General features: G+C 57.2%; 1 protein-coding gene across 12 annotated transcripts in view; it reads right to left on the minus strand.

Moving 5' to 3' along the window:
• The window catches only part of PALD1 (phosphatase domain containing paladin 1), an 89765-nt gene that overhangs the window by 16237 nt on the left and 54546 nt on the right, over window positions 1-18982 (minus strand). For all 12 annotated transcript variants that reach the window (XM_026504400.4, XM_057308586.1, XM_057308590.1 and 9 more), the window contains 17 exons: window positions 18030-18243; window positions 15279-15381; window positions 13884-14063; window positions 12335-12499; window positions 11312-11472; window positions 11008-11083; window positions 10121-10272; window positions 9671-9770; window positions 9381-9485; window positions 7176-7271; window positions 6610-6738; window positions 6011-6127; window positions 5769-5924; window positions 5270-5452; window positions 3983-4123; window positions 3711-3782; window positions 1578-1718 (listed from right to left, as the gene is read on the minus strand). In XM_026504400.4, the coding sequence (XP_026360185.1) occupies window positions 1578-1718; window positions 3711-3782; window positions 3983-4123; window positions 5270-5452; window positions 5769-5924; window positions 6011-6127; window positions 6610-6738; window positions 7176-7271; window positions 9381-9485; window positions 9671-9770; window positions 10121-10272; window positions 11008-11083; window positions 11312-11472; window positions 12335-12499; window positions 13884-14063; window positions 15279-15381; window positions 18030-18214 (2262 nt within the window). In that variant the 5' untranslated portion in view covers window positions 18215-18243. The remainder of the gene's footprint in view (window positions 1-1577; window positions 1719-3710; window positions 3783-3982; window positions 4124-5269; window positions 5453-5768; window positions 5925-6010; window positions 6128-6609; window positions 6739-7175; window positions 7272-9380; window positions 9486-9670; window positions 9771-10120; window positions 10273-11007; window positions 11084-11311; window positions 11473-12334; window positions 12500-13883; window positions 14064-15278; window positions 15382-18029; window positions 18244-18982) is intronic.

Below are 18982 nucleotides of genomic sequence, written 5' to 3' on the forward strand. Positions count from 1 at the left end.
TTAGTCACAAAAAGGAAGGAAGTAATGATCTGTGCTGGAACACGGATGAAACCTGAAAACATCATGCTGAGTGAAAGAAGCCAGTCACAAGGACCACATAGTGTATGATTCCATTCCTATGAAATGTCCAGAATAGGCAAATCCATAGAGGCAGAAAGTAGATTCACAGTTGCCTAGGTTTGGGGGAGGGCGAAATGGGGTGATGAAAATGTTCTGTGCCTAGCTGCGGTGATAGCTACACAGCTCTGTGAATGTACCAAAAACCGTTGAATTACACACTTTAAATAACTGGGTTGTATGGCATGTGAATCCTATCTCCATAAAGTGGTTATTAAGATGACAGCAAGAGGTGAGACTCAACTGCGGCAGATCCCCCAGTGTGGCCCCCCCACCAGGAGCATCAGCATCAGCTCAGAGCTTTCCAGACCTATGGAATCAGAAACTCAGAACGGAGCCCAGCAACGGGCCCCGCAGGCGATCTTGAAACTCACCGCAAATGGGGGCTCCTGCTTAGACCAGGTGCTTCTCCACCTTGACTATGCATTGCAATCACCTAGGGAACTTTAAAAACAAAAAACCCACACGCTGGCCCCCAAGCAGACCTACTAAATGAGACTCTCTATGGATGGAAGTCAGGCATGGGAATGTTTTAAAGCTCCCGTGTGAAACTAGTGTGCTGCGGGGGTGAAAAGGACTGGATTAGAGAGTGAAGAAGCCTTCTGCTCTTCAGCCTCTCTGAGAGTTTGGCCCAGGCCTGGCTCACTAAGGCCACCTGGTGGCCATACTGGGGAACGACTCTATATCTTGCTTCTGCTCCACTCCCACCACCAGGAAACCCTGGATGGGGTTCAGGGATCCCTATCCTCCCACTGCTGAGGTCAGCAGCATCCTGGCCTCTGGAATGGAGATGGGTGAACTTGGTTACCAGAAGGTAATGTCAAGTCATCTGACTGGGCCAGGAGATCTGTGTATGATAGAGTCCCATAGACTAACGGAAAGGCACATTTTTTTCTAAATAGGCTGAAATTCTGGATTTTTACATAAAATTTGTAATTTATGGGAACCTTTTCATTTTTAGCATTTCATGAGTTATCCAAACACAATTTTTAACTAAGGAGGTCAATCTGGGGGCCAGTCCCAGCCCCCAGACAGCACAGACGTACACAGGTCCTGAGTGGGCAGTCGTGCGGCATCAGTCATTAAAAGACTGAACGGCTGCCCTGCTGCTCGCCTGCCAACCCCCTGGAGTGGCCCCATCTACCAACCTGACTCCTGCCCGGGACCCGCAGCAGTCCCCACGACCCAGAACCTGAAGAGTTAACACCTACCACCACAGGGGTCTGGGACAGGGTGTTGGTTCTGACTGGCCACACCCCTGACTGGTCCTGGGGCTGCCACAGCTGTCAAATACTCTGAATGTCAGCGGCGCATACACCTCACCAAGCACTCCCAAATCAAGCCGGGGGAGCCGGGACTGGGTGTGTTTCCATCTCATAGGTCACTTCCAGGTGAAAAAGTAACAGAACCACACCTCACTGTGCACGGGGGAGGGACACCTGAGTCGGGGCAAGGCTCACCTGGCGGTAGGTACAGATGATGATCTCCCGCAGGTGGTAGTGCATGGGCGTCATGGTCTCACTGACAATGTCCAGGGCCGCATCCACCTCCTTCTTCACACGGTGCCCGTCAGGCAGCAGCTGCACCACCTTCATCACCACCTGGGGCCGGGGGGGCAGAGAGAAAACAAAGGGGGGTTGGTGGGGCCTCCAGCCCCAGCAACAGGCTCACCCTACACAAAGGGCCACCTTGTCAAGGCCCATCTCAACAAGTGGTGCTGGAAAAATTGGATAGTCACGTGCAAATTTAACTCAAAATGGATCAAAGACCTAAACATGTGCTAAAACCATGAAACTCATAGAAGAAAACAGGAAAACATCATGATGTTGCCCGTAGCAATGACTTCTTGGACAGGACATCAGAAGCACAGGCACAAAAGAAAGGACACCATCAACGGCATAAAAAGGCAACCAGTGGAACGAAAGGGAGTATTTGCAAATCACATCTCTAATAAGGGATGGAGATCCAGAATATATTTAAAAATTCCCATCACTCAACAACAAAACAAACCAAATCAAAAATGGGCAACGACCTTGAACAGGCCTATCCTCATAGAAGACATGCAGGTAGCCAACGAGCCCAAGGCTCAGCCTCACTTGTCATCGGGGAAATGCAACTCAAAACCACAATGAGATACCACCTCACATCCACCAGGATGGCCACCACCAGAACAGAAAACAACAAGGGTTGGCAAAAACGTGGGGAAACTTAACCTCCGGTGCTTTGCTGGTGGATACGTAAAATGGCGCCACTGCCACAGACAACATGACCGTTGTTTAAAAATTAAGCAGGTTGCCAATATGATCTGGCAATTCCACTTCTGAAAGTGCAAGCAGATATCCGAACAGGTATTTATACTCCCGTGTTCATAGCAGCATGATTCATAATCACCAAAAGGTGACAGTGACCCAAGTGTCCACCAACAGATGAGCGGATAAACAAATCGTGGTCCGTACATACAACAGGGTATTACTCAGCCTGAAAAAGGAGTGAAAGCTAATAGACCCTCAACGTGGATGAATCTTGAGTACATTTTGCTAAATGAAATAGACCAGACAAAAAAGGACAAAGACTGGGTGATTCTACTTGTATGACATATAAGGAACAGTCAAATCCATAGAGATAGAAAGTAGAACAGTAGTCACCAGCAGCTGGGGAGGGAGGAATGGGGAGTTCCTGTTTTATGGGTATGGTCGGTGTACAATCAAGAGAAAGTTCTGGAGACGGATGGCGGTAATGGTTGCACGGCAAAGTGAATGTACTCAGTGCCACAGAACTGTACACTTAAACATGGTGCAAATGGTAAATTATACAGTATGTACATTTTACCACAGTGAAAAAAACAAAAATCTAAGAATCAGCGAATCAGCAAGGAGAAGGAAGAGAGGAGTTTCAAGAGAGGGAACAGCATAGGCAAAGGCCAAGAAGCTGAGGGAGTTTGGCAAGTTTGAGGGAGCACGTAAAGGACAGGGTGACAGGACAGCAGGGACAGTAGGGGAGGGGAATGTGATGAGGCCAGCCGACGAGGCAGGAGCCGACCACAGCACCAACACCAGAGAGCCGCACGCCAGCTCTGAGCGCCACATTCCCCCCTCTGTAAGATAGGGACCCCACTGCATACTTGCAAGGTGTCAGGGGTGATGACATGTGGCAGGTACACAATACAGGGGTGACTAAATCGGAAATGTGAGTGGCCGTCCACCCAGTGCCCTGGACTGAAACAGGGGTGGGGTGGGACAGGCCACGGCCCGGCAGCAAGGTCACCAGCCACAGCTGGAGCCCAGACGCCTGTGAGGCAGCTGTTCAGCGTCACCCAGACAAGATGTGGCCAGGGGCCTCCCCCAGGGCACAGAGCAGCGGCAGGGCCAAGCAGAGGGGGCTCAGTCTAGCCCCCTCTTCTCCAAGAGCCATCTGTCAGGGCCCAGAGCCAAGCTGACCATGCTTTGGCTTGCTTATCTGTGAAATGGGAGCAGGCGAGCACTGCGATGCAGACATAATTAAGAAGAGCTCTGAAGATCCCCCAGACCTACCGGCAAGACTCGCCCTCTCCCCTCACCCAGGTGTCCCCGGGGGGCCCCTTGGGGTGTACTCACCTCAAACTCACCCTTGGTGAACTTGGCATCAGGCACACTCACGAGCTCCTCCTCGCCCACCTCGGGGAAGCCCTGAGAGAGGACAGCTGCTGGGACAGGGAGCACGTCCGTCCAGGTGGCGCCCTCCCCCACGTGAGGAACCCAGGACTGGCGGGAGAGGCTCCGGGACCACGCCATGCACCATCCCTGTCCCCCACACGCTCCTGCCACAGCCAGGGTCCCAGGGGCCGAGCACCACCCTGCCCTGTCTACGCGGGACAGGCCACACATACCTGCATGTGCCAGAAGGCGAGCACGGCCACCACCATGGCGGTCGTGGTCCGGCCCTGGCCACTGAGGCAGCTGAACACAAAGCCAGTGCCCGGGTCCTTGGCGAGGGCAGCCCGCAGAGCCTCGAGCAGTCGGTCAAAATCCTGGGTGGGGGGACCGGGGTCTGAGTCAGGCAGCGGGCACTCCAGGCTGAAGACTTCCGACGCGGCCCACCCCTCCAGGTGGCAACCCCAAAGCAGCTTTCCTGGGACAGCCCGCCGGGCCCTATGTCAGCCCCACAACCTGCGTGCTCACAGTTCAGCTCCCGTCGGTACCCACGGGACTGCCACCCCCCCCTGCCCCAGGCCCCGGGCCAGACGCGAGAGCGCACGCACACACGCACGCACACGCACACACGCACACGCACGCACACGCACACACACACCCTCCACCAGGCAGGACACGACGCATGTGCATGCCACTCCCACGTGCTGTGTCCTCCAGGGCTGCGCAGGGACCCCCCCCCACCCCGCTCTTGCCTGAGAGGGACCCAACCCAGGTCCCAGCCTGAGGGCAGGGGTCAGACCTCAGCCGGTCACTGCCGCATGGGTCCACCAGGGGGCGACAAACAACGGGAACCGAGAACCACGGAGGCAGGAACTACAAGCCCCCATCCCTGCCTCTTCCAGGCTGCACATCAGAGGTCCCCCCACATCCCCCCCAGAACCACACCCCGCACAGACACATCACCCAACAACTGATGTATCAACGCCCCGCACGCAATCATGCTGGGCACACGCACCACAGACCTATCCACAGACCTTCAGACACACCAACCACATAGCCTCCTGCGAAGACTCGATCCTACAGAGAACACACGTACAACACACAAACGGCCTGGGGCACACACAAGCTCACCACAACCCCTACACACATACCACACCACACAGTCCCCGGACATGCCTGCCCCATGCCCCTGGTACAGACAAGATGCACATACCAGACTGCATAGCAACACACCCACCACACACGTACACACTGCACAACGGCACCCACACACTGCAAACACCATGGGTACGCTCCCCCCACGCACACCTACAACACATAAGAAACACACAGGTGCGTCCACGCACTGCAGACACGACGCTCGGAAGGGAGCGAAGAACCACGTGGTCATATCTGAAGGCTCATGGAACGAGCTCCCAGTCCCTCGGGGGAGCTGCACCCACAGCCGAGGCCCAGGCCAGAGGGGGCGGCGGGAGAGGGCCTCCTCTGGCTCCCCAGAGGCCCAGCCCGCACAGCGCCCTCACCTGCTCGCAGGGGGCGCAGAAGTCGGGCAGCGGGATGCGGTGGTAAGTGAGGCCGGGGTAGGCCCCACGGTGCTGGGTGAAGACCTCCTTCGTGGTGAGGCACGTCTGGAACCTGAGGGTCGGTGGCCCCCCCATGCCTGGGAGAGGCAGACTCAGGTGGGCCTTCAGCTGGGACTCCAGGTTCTAGAGGAGGGGGACAGAGGGCTCAGGCCACTGAGGCAGCCTCCAGGCCAGCCCCGCAAGGCCAGAGCCTGCCATGGCCAGGACCAGTCCTGGCGTTCATGTTCACCCCTGCCCCTTCCTGAGCCTCAGGAACCCAGAGCCAGGGAGATGGCCAAATAGAGATGTGACTCAGCCACTCCCTGAGTCTGCTCCTCTTGGAGTCTCGGTTTCTCCATCTTACAAGAGGAGCCTGCACGGGATCTTCCGAAGACCCTCCCAGGCCAATTTCCCAGAAGGCCCCCAAGGTAGGGGTGTGCGGAAGGCAGGAGGACCTCACCTCAAGCTGGTCGGAGGCCATGGGCGGCCCAGGCCACCGCAGACTGTGGGTGTGCCCGTCACACTCCAGCACGGCCTCCTCCCTCAGGTTGACCCATACGACCTGCCGTAGTTTCCTCTTGGCATCAGTCAGGTAGGCCAGGATACTCCCCAGGGCCTGGGGGGAGACAGGAGGGCCATCAGTGAAAGGGCTCAACCGCTGCCCCAACCCACGAGTGGACCTCGGGCCCCTGGGGTGGTCACCTTGGCGCTGGGCTGGGCTGTGCCATAGATGGGCATGCGGGGCACCCGCCGGAAGTTGGCCACGTCCATCTCTCTGACGGTGCTGAGTGCGTCTGGGGAGATGAGGTCGTCCGCCCCCTGTGGGGAGAGTAGCCAGCCTGGGACCCACAGCAGTTGACAGATTCAGAGCCTGGCCCAAGGTGGGGGAGGGGAGGGCAGGGCCCAGCCCTTTACAGTTTCCGAAGCACTTTCGCATACTTGGCACTTCGTCACCTCCCCGGCAAGGAGAAAGGCCAGAGTGCCCACTCTCCAGATGAGGACAATGAGAGCTCGGTGGCAAAGACATCAGAACCAGGCCTCCTGCCTCCTCGCCCGGAGCAGGTGAGTTTGAGAATGAGGAGAGGGAATGACAGCAGTGGCCAAAGCTGCAAACGCTTCTTGGGGCCTGAGATCAACCCCACGTCACTCCCAGGAAGAGTCACCGCCCCAAAGGCCATCGCCCCTTTGTCTTCTGGGAAGGAGGGCAATGTTTAACCCAAGCCCTCAGGAATCAAGGGCCCACCAGCCCCAGGGGCAGCCCACACCCATTCCCACTTTCCCAGACAGCCAGCCACACTCACCAGAGAGCCCTTAGCGATGAGGTCCCCAGGGGCCACAGGCCCCGCTAAGCTCAGTGTCACAGGCAGGCGGTACAGCTCGGGATGGGCACAAAGCCAGCGGCTGAAACTGAGGGCAAAGGCCAGCGGGTACTGCAGCCCGAGGCAGAGAGAGACGGGAGTTCAGGGGCACGAGGCCATCCCAAACTCTCCCAGCTGGCCCTGTGGTGGGGGAGCCCCAGGAGACATCCATCATGGTCCAGGACAGGGAGAAGGGGTGAGGAGAGAAGACCAGGAGGTCCAAAGCAAGATCCTTCCAGGCCCTGATGACCCGGCTAAGGACAGGCCCTGGGGCCCAGAGGAGAGAGAGGTGGGCCCTCCCTTTGCCTGACCTGCTCTAGGACCACCAACTCTATCAGAGTCTTTCCATGACCCCACACCCACCTTCCTCTGGAACCAACACACACATCCCCACTCTCCTCCCCGGCTCCACAGGGGTCCTCGGTAACCCCATGCCAGTCAGTGTGGGGGACAGGGCAGGAGGGAGCCCGGGAGGAGGGCTCGTGGTTCCACTCAACCCCCAGCCCCACCTGCTCGTGCAGATAGTAGTTAAACAGGACCAGGTAGAAGTATCGCTCCAGGCTCTGCAGCGCCCTCTGCCGGACACCGTGCTGGCTGCAGCTTCCCTGAGAGGGGGCGTGGGTGGTAAAGACAGGGCTCCGGGGCCACCAGGTCCCCATCCCCGGAAAAGGGCAGGATTTAAGCCTCAGAAATTCCTGGAACACAATCTACCCCTCCCTTTATAACACAGTTCTGCCAGGCTGGAAATTCTTCCCAGCATCTAACACTATCCCATTGGCCGCGATTAATCTATGGCCCAGGGGAAGCTGTTGGTGACTACCCCAGAGCCCCTGCTATCAGCACAGGGACCGCCTCGCCCACCGGGGCTGTGCCCAGAGACAGGCCGGGACCCCCCCCCGCCCCCGCTTTGCAACAAGCCGTGCACATGCAGGGCCATGCATAATCGTGTTGAGGAAGCAAGAATATAAACACCCTTCTCTAAGCCAGAGGCCCTCCCTTAAGAACTGTGACCCACCCCACAAGAGAACAAAAAGACCCTCCTAACAGTGCTCCAAGGGGGCCATGATTTTTATCCTTACTTTACAGAGGTTCTGAGAAATGAGCTGACTTGCTCAATCAGGCCGCTGATGGCAAGGAGAGCCGGATCCCCAAACAAATGTCCTAACCCCAGCCCAGCTGCTCAGGGGGTAAGGAGCTGTCACAGCGAATCCCAAGTTCCCTCTCTCCACCTTCGGATCTCAGGGTTCGCCTGCTGGGTGAGGGTCACCTTCTGGAGGGCAAGTGCGATTCATAGCGGCCCGAGAGAAATGTCATGCCCTTTGATTACATTGAACTCCATCTTTTGGAATCTAGGCCAGAGATCGGCTAACTTCTGTTTCTATAAAAGGCCAGGCAGAATATTCTAGGGTCTCTGCTTTACCTGCCCAACTCGGCCACTGCAGCGTGAGAGAGCCACAGACGGTGCTGAACTGAATGGGCAAGACCACGTTCCAATAAAACTTATTCACAAAAACAAGGTGGAGGTTTGGATTTGGCCCATGGGTCACAGTTGGCCAACCTCTAATCTAGACTAAGGGAAAATCCTAAATACACAACAGCTTCATTTTCATGAAGTTATGCTGATGCAAAAGAATTTACAGTGATGAGGAATTGGAAGCAACTCGACTGTCCAACCAGAGGGGCCTGGTTAGTAAACCATGACAGGTGACATCCCAGGGACACCTGCTCCGTGCCAGGCTCCCTTCTAAGGCCTTCATGGCTCTTATCTCAGCTGATCCTCACAACAACTCTGTGGGGTGGTTATTACTCGTGGCTCCATTTTACAAGTGGGGAAACTGAGGCGCAGAGCAGTGAAGCAGGTGGCCCACGTCCACACACCTGTAGGTGGCAGAGCCAGGACCGGCCCCCAAGTGGTCAGGTCAGATGGGGTCTTAACCTAGCAGGCCGACGATGGCTGAAGTCACACAGCCGGCAAGAACCACGATGACAAAAGCAGGGATGGCTCGGGGGGCTGAGGAGAAGGGCTATAAGCAGGCCGCAAACAGGCCCTCGGGCGCCCGACACAAGAACATCACAAACAAAGCATAGGGGAGGAAGCCTGCCCCAAAAGCTCCCGGCAGCCGTGCTGGCACGATGGGTGACTTTCTGCCTGCTCCAATTTCTCAATTTTCCGTACTGTATGCTATTGCTTCTAAAAGATATTGTTTTAAAGTGTCAAAGAAGAAAAAGCCTCTGCAGGCCTTAGATTCCTTCCACCCACTGTGCGCAAACACCATCAAGACAAGGCCTCTCCCCAGAGCAGAGGGATGGGGCTGCTGAGAGAGCCCAGAGCCCATCACTCTTCCAGAAGCAGCGGGCTGGACCAGACCCTGGCCTACCCAACGAAACAGCAAGGGACTGATTCGCAGAGGGGGGAGCCAGGAGCAGTCTGGGAAGTCTCTGGATCCAGAGGCCCCCGGCACCCCCGCCAGCAGCCCCTTCCTCCATCCTGTTTATTCTGCAGCGAGGGGACCTGGCCAGAGAAAGTAAACTTCCCCTCTTCCTTGTCCGTCCTTCCTGAGGGCCCAGCTCCTCTATCTCTCCTTCCTCTGAATGCCTCTCTTCTCTGGGAGAAGCAGCCACCAGGAACAGTCGGTCGGAAAGAAGCCAGTCAACAGGCCTAACAAAATGAGGTCGCAGGACTCGGGCAAAAGCAGACCCTGTCCGGGACTTACCTGGGCTGGGCTCTCTGGCCGGGGGCCTTCCAGCGTCCTCTGGTGTTCCAAGACGACCTCCTTCAGGTCATGCAGCTCGGCACAGGTGGTGATGGCTCTGTCCACCTGGGGCCGAGACCAGGCCCGGGAGGGCAGCAGGGAGGGAGCAGGGCCGGGGAGAGACAGCGGAGAGGGAAGAGAAAGGGAAAGATGGGTTTGTCAAGAAGGGTGCAGTGCAGGAGAGGAAGAGAACCCACCAGCGGAGGAGCGCGCGCCCCTCCACTGCCCCTGCCCCCAGCCCCCTGGCTCACCTCGTCCACCATCTTCCTCCCCTGAGGCACCATGTGGAGAAAGCTCTGGATCAGCTGGAGCTGCTCCAGGGGCAGGGGCTTGGTCTGCAGGGGGACGGCACTGACAAGGAAGGGGTCAGTAGCAGAGGCAGTACCCCCAAAGCCCTCTACCACTGCCCCCCTGTTGACATTTCCATTCTCATGGCCGCTGAGGGACACTAACTACAGGCTCCAAGTCTTCCTTCCCATTCAGGTTGGGGGAAGCAAGGGGTATTCTCGCCAGTGGGGAAACCGAGGTCCAGAAAGGTCAAGCGACTTTTTCCACATTACTCAGCAAGTCTGTGGCAACCCAGGAAATGAACCCCACATGCCCCACCTCCAGCTCTGGCCCTGGGCTCCTGATGCGTCCCCAGCATTCTGGCAGCCCTGTCCCCTCCTCTCCTCAACCCTGCGGCGCCTTGGGACACTCACTCTGGCCTCGACGCAGCCCCGCTCTGGTGAAACAGGACGAGGGTACCCAGGGTCATTCCCAGGTTGGTCCTGCCCACGCCTGTCTGGCAGCTGAAGAGTAGCGCAGGGGGAGGCCCGTGGGCATCTCGGAGCAGCAGCAGACTGGGGGTTTCCTGGGAAAGACCATGACCGTCAGCAACAGTGTGACGTGGAAACCCCTCCGCCAGGACCAAGTCAGGGGAGGGGGGTCATGACATCGGCCCATCCGCGCCCGCAGTCTCTGGCGAGGGGGGCCTAGAGGGGTGGCTCAGCCGCTTTTACCAAGCTTCAAAGCCCAGGCTGCTCCACCTGCCCCGAGGAGCACGGCCCTGCCTCCTTCCCAGGCCCTGGGGGAGCTCGACCAGCTGGTCCTGGGGGTGAGACTGCTCGGAGGGGACAGGCCTGTATTTGACAAGCCTGTGAGATGCACATTAAATAAGGTGGCCCCCCGCAAATTAAATAAGGGAAAGAAACAGCACCAGTCCTCAGGAAACACCAGCTCAAGAAGCTACGGATAAGAACGTTTTAGCCCCAGTACCTAGATGTCTAGAGAGGTCAGGTGATTCGTCCAAGATCACACAGCAAGTTAGCAGCTGAGCCTGCCCAGAGTCCAGGCCTTCAGACCGTCAGCGCTGGGCTGTCATTAGAGAATGTGCAAAGACACCCCCCCACAGAGATACACACACACGCACACACACACGCACACGCATTCCACCTCCTGCACAACACAGAAGGAAACCTTCCTCTGAGGAAAGCCAGGAGCCACGCTGGCCCTGAGTATCACCATGGAGACAGGGCCTAGACCTTGACCTGCTCTCCAGGGTCCTGTCCCTCCTCTGCTCCCACCACCCCCTCCTGCCCTGACTTACCCGGAGGACATTCACGAAGGCATCAAACTGGGCTTCCAGGGGGGCCCCTTGCTCTGGCAGGGGCAGGCGGTGGTACCTGCCAGGTGAGGGGGAGAGACCCATCAGGCGGGCCACACAGCCCGGGCACCCCCCTACCCCTGCATCCCTGTGGGAGAGATGGGTGTGGGGATCTCAGCCCAACCTGCAGACAGTGACACTGAGGCCATGGCTGGGGAGCAGGGCCAGAGAGCACCCCTGCCCAGCACACTGGCGTCCACGCGGCCCGAGTCATCTGCTGACCCCAGGCCAGACGGGCGCTCAGTACCTGTAGGTGGGCTGCAGGAAGAGGGGCCGCTTGTACACCTCCTCGGTCACATGCACATCGTCCTCGCCCCGGACGGCCACGGCATGGGGCTCCCCCAGCAGGTGGTCGATGTTGTGGTACACGTGGTACGTGTTCTCACTCAGCCGGGCAAAGTCGTGGATCTGCGTGGAGGAGTGGGGGCCGGAGGGCCCTGACTGGTCTGCAGGCCCCTGCTGGCCCTCGTGGCTGAGCTCTAGAGCCAGGAGACCACACAGAGGCCGCGGACAGGCTGCTCTTCCCCCCGGGGAACCACCTGGCCGGAGGTGCTCTGTGCCCTGAGAGTCCTGATGGGATGGAGGCGGCCAGTGGTCCGAGGGCGGCCGCCTATGCACGAGATGACACAGCCCACGCTGGGGCAAGGGAGAAGTGTCCTGCCCTGTGGGCAGCAGGAATCAGCTAAGCCACCAGCCTCAAGGACAGGGGAAGCTCAGTCAGCTGGGCGCTAGAGGAGACGAGGCCCCAAAGGGAGATGGGAGACAGCCAGGTTCCTGCCTGTGGGAGCCTCTGGGGGCACCGTGACTCCACGCACACGACATTGGTGTGTCACCAGCATCAGAAACCTTGACAGGCCCCCAGGTTGTGAAGGAGAAGAGCAGAGGCACCTCAGGGACGGAGGCCCATCAAGAGAAGGGACTCGCCCGGGCCTCAAAGCTCACAGAGGGCTGACCTCCGTGTTGGGGCTCCTAGTCTAATGCTCCTTTCACTCCACCAGGGCCCTGCTAAATAGGGTGCAGAGTGTGGAGGAGGCGAGGGTGAGAAAGGGGCAGAAGCAAACAGAGCATAGGCATAGGAAGCCGGGCATAGGAAGTCCTTCCTCTGGCTTCCCGTGAGCTGGCCTTGCAGCCAGCTACTCGCCCAAGCAGGGCAGAGGACCGGGTGAGGATGGGCCGGTGAGAGCAAAGTTGGCCTGGGGGCTACGGTCCCAACTCAGCTGCCCATGGCCTGCCACGGAGGGGGGCATCCACCCACAACAGTGACCCTCACCTCTTTCCGGATGGCCAGCTCTAAGCTCTCTGCCTGGATCTCAGGTCCCAGGCCCTGGAGGTTCTCGTGAAGATTCTGCTTATCTCGCGGTGTGTAGGGCACGAAGTCTTCCTCAGCGCGCAGAAACAGCACGGGCTCCTCCCGCACACAGAAGATGATGCACTCCTGCCAGGGGCCAGCGGGGGAAGCAGACGTCCCCACTGTCCAGTGCAGAGAGCCGCCCTCCCGCCTCACCGCTGTGCCTTTGCGCACACTGCTCCCCCTCCTTGAGCGCCTGCCCCCCCACCCTATCCCTGCAACATGAATCCTACCCAAGAAGCAAAGCTCCATCCAAATGTCACCTGCTCCTGACTCCCCCTCTTCTTGGGGCCAACAGCCCCTTGTCTGAAGCTCATGGTGTTAATTCCTGCTTCACCCTAACATGATCGGTGAATATATCTCCCTTCGTGGACTACAGGTTCCTTACAGGGAGAACCGTGTCCTGATCGTTTTTACATCCCCACCCTTCTGAGCACAAAATGCCGCATAAATCAAGTGCTTGATAAACGCCGGGGGAAGAAATGAATGCCCGCCACCACCATGCCATCCTTCATTCACTGAGCACCTTACACAGAAAGAGAGACACGTGGGCAGACCCTTCCCTGTGGAACTTGCCGTCAGGGTGGGAAACAGGATCCGCCCAGAGCTAACACCCCACCCCACTCTGGTTCACTTCGGACTCTCCAGCTAAACCCCAGGTCGAACCAGACCAGCTGCCCACACTGAGCCTGCAACCACAGACCACCCTGAGCCCCTGTCCTGCAGACCCTCAAAACCCCACCTCGGCATCGGGCAGGAGAGAGGAGTCATTAAAAGCAGGCCTTTAGAGTCCGAATGCCTAGTTTGGGTCTCGGGACACCACTCCTCAGCTGTGTCACCCCTCCCCTCTGGGCCTCGGTCTCCTCCTCTGTGTAGGAGGAGTAACTGCCCTGGGGCGCCTGGGTGGCGCAGTCGTTAAGCATCTGCCTTCGGCTCAGGGCGTGATCCCAGGTCCCCGGGATCGAGCCCCGCATCAGGCTCCTCCACTGGGAGCCTGCTTCCTCCTCTCCCACTCCCCCTGCCTGTGTTCCCTCTCTGGCTGGCTGTCTCTCTCTCTGTCAAATAAATAAATAAAATCTTAAAAAAAAAAAAAAAGGAGTAACTGCCCTGCCTTCATAGAGCTGACGCAAGGATCTGTGTCCACTGTGGTCATCATGCTGTGTTTCTCTTGTTATGACCTGGACCCTCTTGTCAACTTGTCGCCCTTCTCACTTCTCCAAGGTTCTCAAAGTGGGGTGTTTAAGGGGCTACTGACCTCAAGGCCCCCATGTCCACACATGACAGGGCAAAAAATATTGACCCAGAACTTCCCAACCATGCCGACCACAATGCTCATCATGGCATTCAAGGCCTGGCAGAGCCTGGTCTGCGTCCCCAGGTACTGTCCCCACATCATGTGGCCAGGCCCCTCCCAGGAGCCCCTTTGCCAGATTTGGGGGGAGAGACCCTGCCCGGAAGCAGCCCTGCTTACCCTGTGTCCATCCTTCTGGAGTTTCTGGAGGACCCGCCTGAATCCAGAGAGGCTGGGCTGTCCCATGCCAAACACGGGGAGCCCACCTCGCACCTGCCGGAAGTTGGGGGCCCCACAGCTCCGCACAGTGTCCAGTACATCCATCTTCTCCGCAACATCCCGCACCAGAAAGTAGCGTCCCTGGCAGGGGAAGAGCCACAGGGGCTTACTCAGATGGCTCGGGACATCTTCTATAAGTGGAGCTCTGTCCCAGGCCCCAGAGGATGGGGAGCAGAGACATGCGGCAGGGACATGGTCTTCAAGTTGTCTACAAGCTTTTGGAAAAAACAAACAAAATGTGTGACCATCTGTGGTCCCAAGAAGAGTGTCATTTAGCATGGCGAAAGGAAAAACAACGCCTTCTGATGGGGAATCAGAGAAGGCTTCATGTAGGAGGCGGCATCAGAGGCAGGCCTTGAGGAAAGAAAGCAGGGAGAGGCACTTCAGGGGCAGGAAAGTGAGGCTGGCTGTAGGGTGGGGCCCGAAGCTCTCCAGGAAGAAGGCAAATGTCTCCCTTGGCCAGAGGAAGGGCTTGGAGCAGGGGCCCAAGCAGGGAGTCACAGCCAGGGCCCCAGGAGTCAGCTAGAGGAAAACTGCACTAGCCCCTTCCTGAGGTCCTGAAGCTTGGAGGACAAGCAGGGCTCTCCCCTCCCCAGCTGGGGGTGATGGATGCAACGACAGAGTAAAAGGGTGAGAGCAAGAGGCACCAGGAGAATTCATTCCTGGGCACAAGGGAGCTCAGTCATCATCTGGCCATGCCCTTCCAACAGGACCCACACATTGCCTGACAGATTAGAAATGGAACCAGTTCTTCCAGACACCAGAAAATCCCAGATACTCTTTCGATAAGCACAGTTTAATCACGATTATCCATTTGCTGACTATTTACTGAGTACCTTCACGGTTCTGGGGCACTGTTCTAGGGCCGTGGGCTACAGCAGAGAACAAGAAAAATGAAAGTCATCTGCGTGTGTGGACCTGGCTTTCTAGGGAATATGTGAGGGAAAAAACAGCTAAGCCAGAGAAGTTCTAGAGTGTAGAGAATGGGCTGGAGATCCCCTGGCTCGGGGGAGCCGTCTGGGGCCCTGACTCTGTTCTCGCTGCTGCTCCGAGGGCGGGGTGTGGGCAGACCAGGGCCAGGCAGGAACCTGCCAGAAGAGACAAGCAGGGGGCTCCACAGGGCAGGGGGTGCGGCCCCAGGAAACCAGGGGGTGAGAAGAAATGCGTGAGGACACCAAAGGGGGGTAGAGAGAAGGGGCAAGTGGGGAAAGCAGGAAGGAGGGACCCTGTGAGGAAGGAGGACCAGAGGAGGGTGGGGGAGGCTGAAGGGGGAGGGAGGGGCCGGGCCGACCTCACCTGCACCAGGTAGTGCTCAGGAGTGGCATCTGAGAGTCGGCCCAGCGTGTAATGGGCCTTGAGCAGCTCCTCATGGATCTGGAACTCCTCCTTGCAGTTGTACCTGCCAGGGAAGAATGAAGCCCGAGTCAGGAAACCTTCATGATCAGGGTACCCTCTGCCCTCACCAGACCCCACAACAGGGCCAGCCCACCCACGCCCATGCAGCTACCCGTCTGTGGCAGAGACAGCCTGCTGTCCCCAATATCCACCCTCCCCTTCTTCCTCAGCAACAGAATCCTGGAATTGTGACTTGGCCATCCAGCTGAGGACTACATTTCCCAGCCTCCTTTGCAGCTAGGATTGTCATGTGATTAAGTTTGGGCCAATGGGCTATGAAGAGGAGTGATAATATGTACAACTTCTGGGCCATTCCCTTAAAGGGAAGGTGAATGCCTTCTACTTTCTCTCCTTCTCCCTGGCTAGCTTCCAGAAGTGACGGCGAGAAGTAGATGCTGATGATGGTGGGGAAACAAGAGAGGAGGAGCCTGGCTGATCACAGAGCGGCCATTCCAGCCTGGCGCACCTCCCAGACTCTTGTGTAGAGAGAAGCTTCGATCTTGTTTAAGGCCTCCTATTCGAGGGTAACTTGGGTCCCAGGGGACCCTTGCATCAGATTGTCTCTGAGAACCATCCCACACTGACAATCCCACAGCACAGGGAGGGGGCTCAGGACACAGGCATTGGGGTTGCGTGACCTGGGCATGAACCCAACTCCACCGCTCGGCAACTTCATGGCTTTGGAGTTACTCACTCTCTCTGCGGCTCCCTTTCCAGTAATTCTCACCTCCTAGGGCCGCTGTGAGAACTCAAGGCACTGCTGAAGGGAAGTGCTCAGCCAAGGGCCTCGGGCACAGTTAGCGCTTATTAATATAATTATTTTTACTGGTCGCAGTGCTACCTCCACACGGGGCCATTTCAAACAAAACCCACGGGTATAAAACCAGATTTCTGCAGATGCTAAGCCAGGATGGGTCTGTACGCTCAAGACACAACAAGCTTCCGTGCTGATTATAACCGTGAAGAAGACACTCGCGCCCTGGTGTCTGCTCCTCTTTACAAAAGAACTGCGCCTAGGCAAGGGGGGGGGCGGCGGAATGAGGGGGGCAGGGGAGCACTAAGCGAGGAGCCGAGAGACTTGGGGTCCCGCTACCAGCTCAGCCTCTGTGTGTCCCCACGCGGCGGACAAACCCCTCTACCCCCAGAGGCTCAGTACGTGTATTTAGATCCAGTTTTCACATCTGATCTAAAACGCATTCGATCAGGAGTCAGCAAACCTTTTATACCAAGAACTGGACAGTAAATACTTTTGACTTAAGGGCCGTACAGTTTCCGCTGGGCCCCCAACTCTGCTAGTGAAGCGTTACGTGTCCGCAGACAGTATATAAATGAATAGGAGTGGCAGTGTGCCGATAAAACTTTATTTACAAAAACAGACACTAGGTGGGATTTGGTCCACAGGATACAATTTGCCAAACCCAGTGTTGGATGCTCTCTAAGGTCCCATCCCCCCAAACATGATACAACCCAAGGGGTGCTGAGCTCATGCTGACTCCAGAAGGCACACACAGTCCCACGGTGGCAGATTCCTACAGCAGGCCCGTGACTGGTCTGAGCCACGCCACCTGGGTAAGTATTTTGCACGTCATCCCCATGTAATCTGATAAGAAAAACGAGACCCAGAGAGGGAATGGGATTTGCCCGAGGTCACAGAGCAAGGCCCAGCACGCGTGTCTCCGACACCGCCCTCAAGGACCAAACCTAGATGTGTCAGCTCTGGGAGAGAGACTACATACCGAGTCTCTTGCTGTAACGTCTCTTCTCTTCCCCTTATCACGAGCACAGTAATGGATTAGGATTCTAATTCCCCTGTCAGGCCGCAGAGCCAGCAGGCCGATTTATCACTCCCCTCCCCAAGTCTCCTTACACAGGGAGCCCCAGCTGCTGGGTCTCTGCCCAACTTCTAAGTGTGAACATGGTTCTTTCTTAGCTCCCTGCATCCTACTTCCTGCATCCTGGAGGGGCCCAGAGGCAGATTCAACGTAAGACGAGGCTTCCCGATTCACCAGGAGACAGAGCCAATGCCTCTCTTGTCTTCCTGGGCTCTGGCTTCCAGCACCCACTCCTTCACTTGACCCACAGGGCACACGGGGTGGCAGAGCCCCCTCTGGACCCTCTTCCTCTGAATGCATGTAGTGTATCCAGGTGTCTCAAATTAGGGGGCCAGAACCAACCCTCAGCCCCCTCCAGGAAAGTCCCTCGAGGACCTAACTAAGAGAGTTGACCGAGAGCTTCCAGCTTCTTCAGCCCACAGCTCTTTCACGACCTGGTATTAACCTCAGTTTCGAACCATAATTACCAGTTGTGAAAAATAAAAATCTAAATTTTATGCATCTAAGTGTATAAAATCCGTTTGAAAATGTTCAGCCAAAAATGATTTTCAAAAGGGTGTCCCCCCCTCCAGCCACTCCTCCTTCTCCATGCTTCCTAGCCCTGTGGTCATGAGCTAAGAGACCCACAACAGAGACCCACTCAGCCACTCGCTTGCTGTGTTACCCCAGACAAACTGCTTCACCTCTCTGGGCCTCAGTATCTTCATCTATGAAAGCGGTTTGTAGACTAAGTGCTCTATGCCACCACTCCTCCGGGCAGCCGCCCCAACCATGTCTTCCAGGGACACGGTCACACACACACCCACCCCCCGCCACTCACGTGATCACGACGGGGGCCACTTTGTTGGGGATGATGGACTTGGCCTTACTGTTGTGCAAGCCTGTGGTCTGGAAGGAGTGGACACTGAGCGAGTGCTGACCGTCCATCGTGCCGCCACCCTGGAGGCCCTCGAAGGGGGCGCCCGCCGAAACCGTCTGCTGGGCTGTGCTGGCCGTGGTACCCATAGTCCGCTGGCAGCTTCAGGACCCCAAACCTGCGGGATGAGAAGGCATGTGGTGGAGGAAGGGGTGGGAAAATCCACAGCAGGAAGGGACCTAGCCCACCTCCACCCCCACTGCCCAGACGCCAAGTCTGAGGCCCAGAAAGGGCACCCAGCCTGTAGCTGGAGACAGAGGGCACGTCTGCCACCTCCCACAAGTTCACTGAGCGCCTACTGTGTGCCTGGCCCTTTGCTGCTGCTTTGGGAGGGTTCCGGGCATAAAGAGACATAAAGACACAGCCCCTGACCCCTTACAATTACACTCCTCTGGCAAAAATATGACCATTAGGAAGGGGTTAACCGTCCACACCAGGTCAGGACCTAGGGCTCTAAGTGACTGGGTCAGGACACGTGGAGGCCGGGCCCCCCAGAAGGGGAGAAGAGGGAAGACCTGCGGCAGGGGCAGAGGGAAGTCAGGCTTGGCTCGGAAGAATGTGGATGGACGGTGGGGATTGGGGGAGGGGGGCAGCTCACTCAGTTAAGTGTCCAACTTGATTTCGACTCAGGTCATGATCTTAGAGTTATGAGATCGAGCCCAGCGGCAGGCTATGCTCTCAACAGGACGTCTGCCTGAGATTCTCCCTCTCCTCTCCCTCTCTAAAAATAATAAATCAGTCTTTTTAAAAAGAGAGAGAAAATGTGGATGGAAACAGGATGCAGGAGGACAGTCTAGCCGCGAATGTCACGAAATGAGGCTGGGGACATCCGAGGGTTCAGTGAAAGCACCAGGCCC

Source organism: Ursus arctos, unplaced genomic scaffold, assembly GCF_023065955.2.
Source record: "Ursus arctos isolate Adak ecotype North America unplaced genomic scaffold, UrsArc2.0 scaffold_7, whole genome shotgun sequence".
Lineage (NCBI taxonomy): Eukaryota > Metazoa > Chordata > Mammalia > Carnivora > Ursidae > Ursus > Ursus arctos.